This window comes from Trifolium pratense, linkage group LG4 (genome assembly GCF_020283565.1).
Source record: "Trifolium pratense cultivar HEN17-A07 linkage group LG4, ARS_RC_1.1, whole genome shotgun sequence".
Lineage (NCBI taxonomy): Eukaryota > Viridiplantae > Streptophyta > Magnoliopsida > Fabales > Fabaceae > Trifolium > Trifolium pratense.
Genome location: NC_060062.1, coordinates 2,138,399 through 2,153,505, shown reverse-complemented (window position 1 = coordinate 2,153,505; position 15,107 = coordinate 2,138,399). Strand labels below are relative to the sequence as shown.

The following is a 15,107-nucleotide window of genomic DNA, read 5'->3' as shown; positions in this document are numbered from 1 at the left end:
ATGTTGGGAAGTACATGTCTATGTCTCATGGTAATTGTGTGTGTTGGATGAATAGAGAAACTGTGTCATCAATGTACGTCAAATAAGAAGCTACTATTAGACGCTTCTTCACGATAAGATCAGTTAACGTGATACCAAATATAGGTTAAAATCTCAACACATTCAGGAACTAGTGAACTTGCCTTGTTTCAACTAAAGTGTACTGGATAAAAGTTAATCACAGCACCTTCCATATCAAGTATCAACAATTAAAATATTTTGAGGAATTAATTCTAGACACAATATCAATGTGTATGATATGATAATATTTTTTTTAAGCCAAAGTATCATGAGTAGAATTAAAAACATTTGATAGGAACAACGCATTATATATGCAGAGGTCAAGTTCAAACTTCGGACACTCTACTTGTTCACGTTAATGTGAAATTTGATATCAACTTTGCGGGTAAAAAGTAACTGATTTCTCCTCTAATACACGAACAAGTGATACTTGCTTTATTTTATCTAACATACGCTTTGGATAAAAAATCAGTTAAGTACTTTAGAGGAGTTATCAGTTAAGCATTTTTAGAGGAAGTAGTTCTAGTTCAAAACCAATATCCATGTCTATCCTTAATTTCCTTTCTTCTTTGCGTACTAACTAGTTACAACTATTATAGAGATTGAACATCTAGGACCCTACACTAGTCTATTAGTTATCACATATATACAAATAAAAAGCATCACTTAAAAGGCCATGTTTCATTGGAAAGATCATAAACAAGGATAGAACTAATGAATATATGTCATTTGATTGTTGCATTGTTACACTATAGTCTGAGCCACTGATTTCCATTTATGAAGTTAATGTCCAAGTAAGGCTTTGCTTCTCCATAGCTTAATGCTTTTGACCAAGGTACCCTTTGTATTCTATCTGCTCCTTTTCCATGGCAATTATATTCACCAAACACTGCAGTCCTGAAAAATCAAATGCATATGTATAAAATGTCATATGTAAAACAGGTATAAAGCACTGACACAGACATGAACATCGTCAGTGCTAAACACTGACACATGTCGGACACCAGACACACTTTCAATTTGAAGTGTCGGTGCTACGTAGAGAACAGGTAATGTTATACATACTTTCTTCTATCTGGATGATTCCATTCTGACCAGCCTTCAGGTTTAATAATATCATCCATATTACAACTTGAGTAAATTATTCTCGAGTAGGCTCCCCATGCTCTTCCGAGTAAAATATTTCCTGTTCCTCTAATACTGCATCTTACAAAAGAAAATCCTGTATCTTGAAGTGGTGAATCTCTATGGTGTGCTGCAATTGCTCCAAAGTTCTCAGCTATTGATTGAAGCCTACATTTCTGATAAGTACAAACCAGCCACTTTAAATGTCAGAATCATTCAAATCCACTGTTATAACACCTATGAACCACGAACACAGACACGAGTACCGGACACGACACAGACACTGACACGTCAACACCGATAATAATTTGAAAAAATGACATAATTAAGTGTAATCATAAGTGTTGGTGTCTTGTCGGTGACACAACTAATTTGAGGAGTGTCTATACTTCATAGATAACCGCTATTTGACAGGATTGTACTATATAGCATTCGCGCCACTATAACTGCTATTTGACAACACCGGATGAAACTAGTTTTGTTTTAGTCAAAAACATGGAAAAGCGATAATTTTACCTCATAAAGTGATTTTGCACTGCCAAAGATGAAATCAACTTTTCCTTGGATGATACATCTATAGAAGTAGTGAGTTCCTGTGTTGTCCAAGAGAGTGTCTTGTGTTCCTTTAATCTTAACTCTATAAAACATTGCTTTATCACTGTTTACTCTTAGTGCAACTGCTTGCATTCCTTGTCCACCTGCTAATGCAACCACTGTGTTCTGCCTCCACCACACAAAGAATGACGTTAAATTGCGGTCTGTAACTACAATTGCGGCTGTAAACAAAATTTGAGTTGTATTGGTTGCATTTGTCTGCAATACCAAGGATTGCAACATAAACCGTAATTGCAATTTAAAACCATGTTGAAAATTGTGTGCTTACCTCAAAAGTAACCTCAGTTGCACAGAAAAAATTTGAATCAATTGCTACAGTTGCTGAACCATAAGTTCCCAATGTTTGACCATTTGGACCTTTATCTGACGATTTACTGTTCCATGTAATTACAGGACTTGCTGTTTCATTTCTTCTACCTATAAATGATATATAAGGTTTTGTGATTGGCACAAACACTCTTTCTCTGCACAAATTTCATATAAACCAATAGTTAGTAAGAAAAACAAACAAATCATGTTTCTACCTCCGTAGAACCAACCCTTCTGATCAAATGTGTGTTCAGTGTCAGATATGTGTCTGTGTAGAACCAACGAACCAACACTTCTGATCAAATGCATGTTCGGTGTCAGATATGTGTCTATCTATGTAGAACCAACACTTATGATCAAATGTTCGGTGTCAAATATGTGTCTAAGTTCCGACACAAATTATGATGACATGTATGTATCAGTGTCAGTGTCGGTGCTTCATAGATTTCTACTGATAAAAAAAATATTATTTTGTAATTACGAACCTGTAAATTCCGGGAAAAATGTAGATTTTGACTCGGTGTTGATTCCAATCAGGAACTAAATCAACTGCACCTTGAACAGTTTTAGAATGTCCATATCCATTCTGATCAACAATAATAACTCTCTCATTATGATTAATATTCTTCTTAAGAACTAATCTTTGTTCATCAACCATCATATCTTCCCAACTAATATAATTCCTAACACCTCCATTACCACATTCTACTAAATCCACCTCAACCATCATCATAACAAAAACCAAAACAAACAAAACAACGACAACTCTACAAGAAAACATCATTTTTGTTTTGTTTGTCACATAAGAAAAATGTTACACTATCTAATGTTGTTGTTATGTTTACATAGGAATATATATACATGTGAATATGAAATGAAACTCTAATGTAAGATAGATAGAAAGATTGTGTAACGGTTTTATTATTAGAGTTGAAGCATGAAGTAGCTGACTGTAATAAATAACAAAGAGAGCGTTAGATAGTGTGATATACCGTCAGTTACAATCTTTGTAATGCTTTCATATTAATACAAGTTTGGAATATGAAAATTAAATAAAGTTTTTGAGTTTAATTGAAGGAACATAAAAGAGAAATTGATGGAACATTAAGTAGATAAAAATGGGTTATGTCTAAATTGTGTGATTTAATTTTTAAACATTGATCATAAAAAATAGGAAACGGTTGAGAGCGGTTGAGTTAGTATAATTCATGGGGTTTATTAGGCATATTGGGTGTAACTGCTTCCCACTATTTTCTTGAAATTTAATTTTGAAATTTGTTTTTTTTCCCACCTTTCAAATTTGATGAACCACCAAATGTTACTACTTGCTCTATTTTTTATTATTTAGTAAAAATATAATTTAATTTGACTTGTTTGATTTAATTTCATTTTTTTAACAGATTATTTTGATGCAATATTTTTTTTAAGGATATTTTGATGCAATATATAAATTGCTATTGAGGTTTTATTTTTGTTTCTTGAAAACTTTTTACCAGACTCAAAATCGACTAATTTTAGCGACATCAATGTCATCATTCACTAATAGAATGCTCATTTAAAATCAGAGAGTTTTACTTCGTACGAGCTCAACATAAAAAAAAAATAAATAAATAAAAGAGAAATTTAAAATTAAAACCTTGAGAAAAACAAACTCCAAAATCTCAATAATTATTTAAAATAATGCTGGTCCCACGTAAACTCATTTTAAGTACAGTGACAAAGCAACAATTATTATTACTACGTGTATGCCACGAGATTAAGAGATCAAATACGTAAAATGCAAGTGAAATTATTGTATCAACATAACAAAATGATAAATTTGTGCTTGAATTAGGCTCTGTTTGGTAACACAAATAAGCTAGCTTATAGTTTATTATATGAGCTTATAAGCTTGTTTCAAAAAATTAGAGGTGTTTGGTAACAAGCTTGTTGTGAATTCGTCTATAAAAATCACACCAATAAAAGAACTTGATGTGTGGAGCAATAGAACGACAACCAATGATTAAGCGGAATAAGCAATAATAATAAACGATAAACAAGATAAAGGAGAAGAAAGAACACGATAATTTGTTTACCCAGTTCGGTCCAATAATGACCTAGTCTGGGGGAGAGAGCAGCCCCTCCGTTCCACTATATCAAAGAGTAACGCTACAAAGAAATTCCAATTGGGTTACAAGAATTAATCCTAATTCTACCCAAAACCCGAATCTCTTCCCGTGGCCAAGAGACTCAATTTGATAAGTGTTTCCCAAGATGTACCACAAAGATAGTTCACCCACCCTAGAGTTGTACCAAGAGAAAACTCTTTTTCCTCTCTAAAACCCTAGCCCTTGTGTGGTGGCAAACCCTAATCCTTGCCTCTACATCTCTACTTTCTTTATTTTTCTATGAATAAAGTGATCCCTATTTATAGAAAAATATATGCCAAAAAATTAGTAACAAATCTATTTTAAAATAAAACAAATCCAAGTCAAAGTGGCCTCCAAGGAAATATATTTTTTTTCACAAAAATATATTTTTCCACAAAAAATATATTCTTTCACAAAATATATTTTTTCCAACTTTTTGTTACCGAGATTTCAAGGCATATCCAACAATTCTCCACCTTGCCTTTAAATCGATGGTGATCCCATATCAACCACCGTGCTGCTCTCTCCATCTTGAATCTTCTATTCAAGATCATCGGATTGTACCTCCTTCTTCATCCTCGGAATGCCTTCCGCTCTCATGAAGATCTTGCATCCCACTACCATAGGATTTTAGGTAGCCCCACAAGATTCACCGCACCCTCTTCAGACTCCGAACTGGTCAAGTTCGTACCTCCCTGAAGAAACGCTTGCTCCCAACTATCATCGGAATTTTAGATAGCTCAACAAGCTCCACCATCCCTCTTCAGCCCCCGGATTGTGCCTTTTCCGTCCTCCTGAAGAATCGCTTGCCTCCGACTATCCATGGGATTTTGCGATAGCCCTACAAGCCTTCACCACTCTTCGACCCCGGAATGCCTTCCGTACTCTCGAAGTTTTGCTTGGCTCCAAACCAACCTTGGAATTTTAGGCGGTTCCACAAGTTGCAACATCAAACTCTCCTTGTATCCAACTACCTCCAGCAGTCTCACAAGTTACCAAGTCTGATCACATGTTGCTTTCAATTGTCTCCCTGAAGATCCTCTCAAGGTCTTGCACTTCTTCAGCCACAATTGAAACATAATCCACAAGGTCTCCATGGTCATCCCCTTTGGTTCAACAATACCACTCTCCTCCCTATCTCCGATTAGATAGCCAAGAGCTAATGTTGATTGTCTACCACTATTGGAAGACTCCACCTCAAACCGAGTTTCCACCAAAGTATACCCACCATGATCTCCACCTTGTAACACGCAAGACCTTTTCAACTCTTCTGAAACATACTTCAAGCTATTGTTAGTCTCCAACAATTCCAGTTCAGTTCAACACCTAGTAAACCTTGTTCACTAGTCCAACTAAACTCATGTCACTAACAGGTCCACCCGAAGTCCCACAACTCAACCACATTATGAGAGTCACCACTAGTTATAGATGCATGACCAACTATCTTTGCATCTAAGTTCAGAAACATACCTCACATCGTGTAAAGAAACTCACGATTGTCAAACTTCGTAAGACAAACTGAACCCATACCTTGAACCTTAAAGCTTTCCGTTTTCAAGATGAATGGCTCCACCTTCAACTAGCTCTAGAGTCTCAAAGTATTCATTCTTTGACCACATGTGATTGGAGCATCAAAATTCCATGACCCAAATACTCCACCGGTTCCCAACTTCCACTAGCACCTCCGCATCCTCATAATAAAGTTGTTGTTTCAGAAGTAACCCGAGTATTATTACCACCGCCTCTCCAGGCCGACCGTCTTCTTTGCAATCTCCATTAACTCTTTATCTTCGAGGCACCGGGTAACAACACTTCATGTTTTACCCATCATCCCGAACATTAAAATTGTTTCCATCTTCACTTTCCAAAATTCCAAATTTCTTTCGGAAAGTCCCTCGATATCCGACTTAGAACCCATGGTGCTCACTTCAAATTGTTCCGATTGCCCCACGGTGGGCGCCAATTGTTGTGAATTCGTCTATAAAAATCACACCAATAAAAGAACTTGATGTGTGGAGCAATAGAACGACAACCAATGATTAAGCGGAATAAGCAATAATAATAAACGATAAACAAGATAAAGGAGAAGAAAGAACACGATAATTTGTTTACCCAGTTCGGTCCAATAATGACCTAGTCTGGGGGAGAGAGCAGCCCCTCCGTTCCACTATATCAAAGAGTAACGCTACAAAGAAATTCCAATTGGGTTACAAGAATTAATCCTAATTCTACCCAAAACCCGAATCTCTTCCCGTGGCCAAGAGACTCAATTTGATAAGTGTTTCCCAAGATGTACCACAAAGATAGTTCACCCACCCTAGAGTTGTACCAAGAGAAAACTCTTTTTCCTCTCTAAAACCCTAGCCCTTGTGTGGTGGCAAACCCTAATCCTTGCCTCTACATCTCTACTTTCTTTATTTTTCTATGAATAAAGTGATCCCTATTTATAGAAAAATATATGCCAAAAAATTAGTAACAAATCTATTTTAAAATAAAACAAATCCAAGTCAAAGTGGCCTTCAAGGAAATATATTTTTTTCACAAAAATATATTTTTCCACAAAAAATATATTCTTTCACAAAATATATTTTTTCCAACTTTTTGTTACCGAGATTTCAAGGCATATCCAACAAAGCTTTTTGTACTAGCTTATAGCTTTTTTTCAGATGCTATTTCAAGTAGCATTTGAGCTTATAGCTATCAGCTAGCTTATAGCTTATTTTTACCAAACAGACCCTTAATATATTCACCAAAAAATAAAGAAGGAAACTGATCTTAACTGTTGATCAGAACAGGTAGATGACCAGTTGGCAGTCAGTTGAGTAGGTGGTTGATGGCGGGTCGAGTATCTGATCCATGGAGGGGGTTGTACTTGCAGGTGATCCGATGCCAAAGTTAGAGAGGGAATGAGAGCAAGTGAGATACAAGAGAGAGAAAGTAATTGAGTAAATGAATAGTGTTATTTAGCTCTCCTATATAGGAGAACTTATATAGCCCCGAGCTCTGGGCCAAAGGTTCTCTTATTGGGTTGGATCAAGTCAGGCCCAATAAGATGGACTGCCAAGATATTACCCTTAGATAGTGGGTGAAGCAGTGCTTCTATTTTGGTGGAGAGGTTCCACCATGTTTTACTGACATAGATGTTTGGGACAAGCTGTCATGGACTTAGGGGGTATGAATAGACTTAGGGGGTATGAAGTAGACTTAATTCTAGTATATTCCATAACAAAAACTATCTATATCATTCACCTTCGCTGTATTCCACCCCACCCTTTTCCTATTCGTTAGACTTTTGGCATATATTTGATTTTTTTTTTCTTTTAGTATTTGATTTATGGTGAACTATATTTTAAAAAAAATGTTAATTTTTATCTTAAGAAAATATATTAAGAAACTTAATAAAATTATAATTTTTTTTTTCTAATACACAATTCTTACTTTTAAATTGCTTGATACGTAAGTCAAAAAAATAAATTGCTTGATACGTGTTCTTAGAACACACGTTAGCATAATATTTTTGGTTTATAATAGAGCTGAGAATCGAACTTAAACCTCTAATATACTATAGCTATCAAATAATCATAGGATTGTAGGAGCAGTTGGGAAATCAATAAGTAGACTGAAAATAACTAGAGTGAATTGATAATTACCTTTCCATGTTCCTTCAGTTTTTACAATACCAAACTGCTAGTACTTCAAATTCTCCCTTCTCTAAAATCACTTGTACATTTAAGGTAAAAAACAATTAATATAGGATGCACTCATGAGTCATGAGGAATGAGGATGCTTCAAAGTCTTGGAGGGGATATGGTGTGATGAGTACCATCTGTCTATGCAATAATAACACACACATGCTTCCATTGCTATTAAAAGCAACTATAATGAGGATACCCAAGTACAATAGATTTTATTTAATGATGAATTTGTTTCTTATACCTTCTCTCTATCTCAAAATAATAAGGAGAATGTATCTCCTCAATCGAGTGTTATAATATTCATTGGAGGGGGAGCTAGCAATAGAGATGGTAGGAAAATTCAAACTCGATAAACCGACACGAATTCAAGTCAACGGACGAAACTCGAGTTGACTGAGTTTAATTTTGGGTTCGGATGACACCCGAATATATGGGTGTAAGTTTGGGTAGTATCAAACTCACACCCGAAACTCATTCACCCACCCATTTATATATTTAATTAGCTATTTGCCCTTATGTATTTTGCTCCCTTTTATGTTTTTGAATGTTGTACTGGTGCATGTTGTAGTGATGATAACATTTTATGAATTGTTTAGTAAAAAAAAAAAACTATTTTGAAATTTACAAACTATATTACCAAATTATGCTACATTTTGCATTTTATCAAATATAATATAGTTCGGGTCGGGTTTGAGCAGATAATCAATTATGCGTGTTTTTGTTACGGATTTCGGGTTCAGGTGAAAAAACCCGAACCCAGCATGTGGTGGGGTTTCATTTTCCCACCCGAACAATATTTAGATTTGGGTGGCACCCGAATATATGAGTGTGGGTTTAGATAGTATCAAACCCGCACCGATTAACACCCATCCCATCACCATCCCTAGCTAGGAATGTATAAAGTAGGGACAATAAAAATTGATGAAGTAGCTAACTTATATGATATTTTATGCAAAAAAAAAGGGTATGATATTATGATTAATGTTTAGTTGTATAATACTAAAATTTTAACATCAATAATGTATACGTAGTACTTTATTTTTTATCATTTGGAGCAAAATGTGTACGTATTGTCGTGTTGCATAAATACAACGTAAGCATTTTTTTTTCAAGTGACTTGTATTTCTAATTCTATGATGACCGAATAACATTTACTTGAATTTTCATTTCACGTCCAATATATCCTTTATATGTTTTCATATTTTAGCCAAAAAATATCTATATTCGTCCATTCATTCTTCTCCCAAAAGGAAAAGACTTTTATGCCACCTTCAATGTATATCGTTTAAACAATCCACCTACATTCAACCATATTTCGTTCATGTCGTCGAAACCTTCACCTACATTCGACATGTCTACCACATTCAACCATATTTCGTTCATGTTGTCGAAAGTCGGTTAAATCTATCTTAATAATTTATTTACCCACCCACAAATCAAACCAAAATAACGTATATTTATCATTTTCGACCACTTTTGATAAGCGGACAAATAACCAATTACCAGAAATACTACTTCATCCCTCTCTACATCAAAAAAAGTCTTTCCATCAAGATGAATCTAGACTACTTGACATGCGCAAAACCTCATTCTCCAATTCATATTTATTAGATATAATTTGAAACCATAAACTCTCTTTCTCATCCATCATTCTCCAACATCACTTCTCGAACAAAGCAATATTAAACATCACACCTCTAACCTAATATTCTTTTTAGGTAAACATTTTATCCAATAAATTTTATGTATCTGCTCACAATGACCAATAAAAATTATTTAAAGAGTTTTAAAAATGGTACCCATTAATGTAATACAATTGAAAAATAAATTTTGCTTTATGCAACAAATCTAAAAATAATTAAATAAACAAAATCTTATCATTGTACCAAAAGAAAGTCTTATCAAATACTAAAATAAAAGTATAGAATATAGAAAGAAATGTATAAAGAAACCGTCAGTCTACCGTTTAGAGAATATATGGAGATGGGCCAACGAGTATTAAATTAAATTATTGTATCATAAAATTAAAAAATATTAAATTGTTGTATCATAAGAAAAACAAAATATTAAATTATTGAAATGATGTCATTGGTTAGTTACATAGGATGGGATGGGGGTTGGATTTGGGCCGTCAACAAAGAATTTAGAATTGAAACAATGATGCAAAAGATGGACTTTTCTTTCTTCTTTTTCTAAAAGAAAATGGTATGTACTATGTAGTGTACTGTGCTAATTATTAATAATATATAAAATATAATTTTTTTACTATGCCTTTATATAAAATATTTAATTCTATCCAACCATAAACCATCCCTTTGACCAACAATAGTCACTTTCCTTCTCCTCCATTTCGTTTACAAAGCAACAAGATTAAAAAATATAATGATTAAACATTACTTTTATCAAAATTATTATTTAATTCTTAATTAATATAGTCTCCAATTTTAAGCACGTTATTTTGTGTGATGCAATCTTATTTAATTCTTAATTAATTACTTTTTTTTTGGTATTGCGAAATTTGGTGGAACATATTTTTGTGAAAATACGGAGAAGAAAAAATATTTTTACACATAAAATACTCTCATATTCTTGTTTTTCTTTCTCATATAGTATATTCATAACGATAAGACTCTATATATAGAGTCACATAAAAAAGAAATCATATGTTTTAAATAACAAATTAATCCTATAAATTCTAAACAAACTCTAAATATTTTAAACTGAAATATAAATCTTAAACTCTAATATTATTTTATTTAAAATATAAATATAAAATATATTTAAATATAAAATCTTCAAAAAAAATATTTAGCCATTATTCTCAAAATTATTAAAAAGAAAAAAAAAAGTTGGTATTCGATTCTATCTATAGATAGTTGTCCATTAAGCACAATAAAAAAAAAGTGATTGATATTTGATTCTATCTTGTCTATTGTCTTATATTATATTATACAATATGCATAAAAAAAAAATTATATTATACACTATATAATGAAATAAACTGCTTTAGCCCAAGTGTTAAGCTTTGAGAAAATTTCTTAGATCTTCAATCAAACAAAGCTATTATGATGAGAGGAAAATTCATCAATTTCTTTGTCAATCCAACACCAAAAGAATGGTCCCTATTTTCTCTTAGACACCACAAATCTCAATCTCATCAATTCATGTCTGTTGTTTCTTCTAATCTTGTTACAAATTCAAACAATCTTTTACCTCATGATGATCCTTCATGTGATAAAATCTTCAAACCAAGTTTCAATATGAAATATGGAGTCAACACTTTACATACTAGTAGTTCAGTTGTGGAACAATCTGAAAGAGATGTTGTTGAAAATTTTGTTTGGTTGAAGATGCAAGAAGAAGCTAAAATTGATGTCACTGTTGAACCAATATTGTCTAGTTACTATCATGTTTCAATCTTGTCTCAAAAATCATTGGAAACTGCTTTGGCCAATCATCTTTCAGTCAAACTAAGCAGTGTAAGTCTTCCTAGTACAACACTTTCTGATCTTTTTGTTGGTGTTTTTGAATCTGATAAAGAAATTATGGATGCTATGAAAAATGATTTGATAGCAGTTAAGGAAAGAGATCCTGCTTGTATAAGTCATGTGCATTGTTTCTTGAATTTCAAAGGCTTTTTAGCATGTCAAGCTCATAGGGTAGCTCATAATTTATGGTCAAATGGAAGGAAAGTTTTAGCTGTTATGATTCAGAATCGAGTTTCAGAAGTTTTTGGAGTTGATATTCATCCGGGAGCTAAGATCGGAAGTGGGATTTTGCTCGATCACGCAACGGGGATTGTGGTCGGTGAAACAGCTATTATTGGTAATGATGTTTCAATTTTGCACGGTGTGACTTTAGGAGGGACCGGTAAGGCTCATGGTGACAGGCATCCGAAGATTGGTGATGGAGTGTTGATAGGTGCCGGAACTTGTATCTTAGGGAATATTAAGATTGGTGATGGCGCGAAAATTGGTGCTGGTTCGGTCGTGATTATGGAAGTTCCTCCAAGGACAACGGTCGTTGGGAATCCGGCTAAATTGATTGGAGGGAAGAATAATCCTATTAAACTTGATAAAATTCCTAGTCACACTATGGATCATATTTCACATGTTTCTGAATTTTATGATTATGTTATCTAGAGTATAGTCTTGAAAAAAATAATTTATAGTTTGATGTTTAGAATTTCGAATCGAGTTATCTAAATTTGGGGGTTCTTGTTTGTTATGTAAGAGAGAATCTTTGTTCTCCTGCTATGTTAATAATAAAAAAAATGAAAATAATTATGCCCTGACATTTAGACTATGGTATTATTTCATATGCAATTGTATTTTCATTGCTTTGTGCTACTTCTTGTAAAAGTTGTAGCATTCTAGCTTCAAGTGATTGCAAACCAGAACTGCCCCCCCCCGAACAAGATTAGGTGGTCCTATGAGCCGGATACTGTGGTGAAAACCAAAAAAGAGGTGTTCAAGCTCCTTCACAGTCACAACTCTATGGCACCATCGGCTTGATCACCCTATAACATAAAACAATTGAATGCTAGTAGAACCTATAGTTGCATTTCAGAATATGTATAAAAACATTTGTATATGAAGCTTTTCTCCATATGGTCATCATGTCAAAAATGGGTAGTATCACCGCTACCAATTCGACAATCTATAGCTTCCGAAAACCAATTTGTCGCATAACAGTGAATCAGTCAAAGAGGAGAACAGTAAATAATTCTATGGAATTATAACATGGCAAAGAGGAAAAGATGAAGAAGATAAAAAAATTGTATCAGATGATTGAAGATGAGGTTGCAGACACAATACGAAAACCAGTGTCTGCAGATGCAAGAAGAAAATATGTACTACAGACGTGACACGAGACAATATCAAACTTTGAAGAAACTATTGACCTTACTCAGACAGACCATAGTTGTATCCACTAAGATGGGGGCGTGTAGGTGCTGGTGATAACTCCTTAGGAACTGCTCGCTTGACCTCGACCATTTTACCATTCATTAAACGTCTCAAGTAAGACGAGGTTAAACATAAGTGAAAAATCCATAGTCTCTAAGTGTTGTGACACATTACCACAACATCTGTTATAGTCCCAAACTGATCATCAAAGTACATTTTGAAATCACTCTTTGTCACTGTTATTGGATAAAAAAACATTCTAAGCCACATGAGAACTATTTAGTGTATCTGTGATAAGCCACATCCTTAACCTTCTTCAGCAAGGCTCCAAAATTATTGTTAAGACAATGAATTAGAACATTTTAATCTACTAGCATCTCTTGTTTATTTGTTATACTCTATGTAGGTAAATACGATGTAACAAGAAACATGAAAGTACTAAGCTAATTACTTATTCAACTTATCAGACTAATGAACTTTGATATTGCTACTATAATGGAAGCAATCCTATGTTTACTAGAGGCACCAATGCACCATACCAGTTAGAATATTTTACTTCCGCTAGCCAAAGAAATGCTAACAGTGTTATAATCCAAATGAGTATTCTCATTTTCTTTCAGCCACTTGCAGAGTCAATTCATAGGTTTTCAAAATGTTTTCAAGAATGTACATAATAGAGCATGCAGAAACTAACATTGTAAATTTTTTGTGTAGAAGAAAAAGTTGCAATTGGACGAAGCACAGCCACCGGACACGACACGGACACTAACACGTCGACACCGATAATAATTTGAGAAAATGACATAATTCAATGTATCCATAAGTGCCGGTGTCGGACACCGACGTGTGGACACACCTAATCTGAGGAGTATATATGCTTCATGAATTAATTGGTTTACAGAAGTCTTGATTACTCTTTAGCCAAAATAGAATTAGTTTATCAAGAATGCAAAATGGATAATGCACCATAAACAAGATATTAATTGAGTTTAGGTTTGTTTTGTGGCTATGCAGCTTAAGGGAAGATTGCAGCAAAGGTATCAGAGAAATCGGAAATGTGTTTGGTTGAACTTTAGTTTCACTCATGGCTAAGGCTAGTGCAGCAGCAGCGGCAGAATAGTAATCCCACAAGCAAGAACCGATTAAGCATAGCATAGATAGGTTCACATCTAGTTTAATAGGTTTCATATATTGGTCTCTTATCTATAGTTTAATAGGTTTCATATTGGTCCTAAAGTTAACAAGTTTTTCAAAAAATTAACAGCACTGATCAATGTGACATCCAGGGATCAAAGAGGAACTTTTTGTCATTAAATGATCAATGTGAAACAAAAAATTCTTTAAGGGGTATGTTATTAAAGAAATAATTAATACCCTTAAATTTTTTAAAGGGATCTACCAATCGTTAGTTGGGTTGGTTCAGTGGTCATTGACACTCAACTTGGTAGGGAGAACCATGGTTCAATTCCCGCAATAGCGACCGGAAGAGGCTGAAATCACTTGATGTTAGAACTGACCCTCAAACTAGATTAGACGGTCCAATCGGCCAGAGACATTGGTGGTGAAAACAAAAAAAATTGAAAAAAATCCTACAAAAAGGATAAAGAAAAAATAGAAAATGTTCTTTCAACAAAGTAATATTATATGATTTGTGAAGTTAACTTTAGTTATACAATTTTCGTGAACTAAAAGGAGAGTGAATTCTCTTAATTTTTTTTCCTCATGTTCCTCAAGTTTGCTAATCACTACCCTTCAATTCACCTTTTTACCTTTTCTCCTTTCTCTCTCTTTCCAAATCAAGGGTTCAAAATAAAATTTACCCTCAATGGAGATAATCCTCTCTCAACTAAAAGTACACCCACACTCCAATCCAAGTTTCACATTGCTTACGTCAACTATAAGAAACCTGGGCTTATTGAATGTGCGCTAAAGTTGCACTTTGTTACGTACGTAGGAGAGTCCCACATTTGGTTGTTCTAGTAGTGTTGGTTTAGATCTTTGGAGGATGATTATCTCAAGGTCTTAGCTTAGATACCCTCTGATGTGAATTTTGGTGGTCTAATCCATACAGAAAAAGAAAAAGAAAAAAACCATGATTTTAAATGGAGCCTCACAAGTGGACGGTGAGATTGGTCCCCTTGGATTCGTCGGTCCTAGCATCGGATATCATGTTTAAAAAAAAACAAAATTATGTACCAGACTTAGTTTGTATATGTGTAATAATATCATTTATTAAAAATAATTAATTTTTTTCTTTGATATAATGT

The 15,107-nt window shown here is 33.9% G+C and overlaps 2 protein-coding genes across 2 annotated transcripts; one reads left to right on the top strand and one right to left on the bottom strand.

The window, feature by feature from the left end:
* Positions 1-739: 739 nt before the first annotated feature.
* On the bottom strand, positions 740-3,089 carry LOC123923678 (pectinesterase QRT1-like). Its single transcript, XM_045976384.1, has 5 exons — positions 2,595-3,089; positions 2,069-2,264; positions 1,702-1,905; positions 1,126-1,361; positions 740-957 (listed from the first exon to the last, which is right to left on the bottom strand). Exons 1-5 carry the CDS (start codon positions 2,891-2,893, stop codon positions 810-812), a joined length of 1,083 nt encoding a protein of 360 aa, XP_045832340.1. The 5' UTR covers positions 2,894-3,089; the 3' UTR covers positions 740-809.
* A 7,753-nt stretch (positions 3,090-10,842) lies between these two features.
* Positions 10,843-12,227, top strand: LOC123923594 (serine acetyltransferase 1, chloroplastic-like). Its single transcript, XM_045976286.1, has one exon. It carries the CDS (start codon positions 10,999-11,001, stop codon positions 12,073-12,075), a length of 1,077 nt encoding a protein of 358 aa, XP_045832242.1. The 5' UTR covers positions 10,843-10,998; the 3' UTR covers positions 12,076-12,227.
* Positions 12,228-15,107: the final 2,880 nt, after the last annotated feature.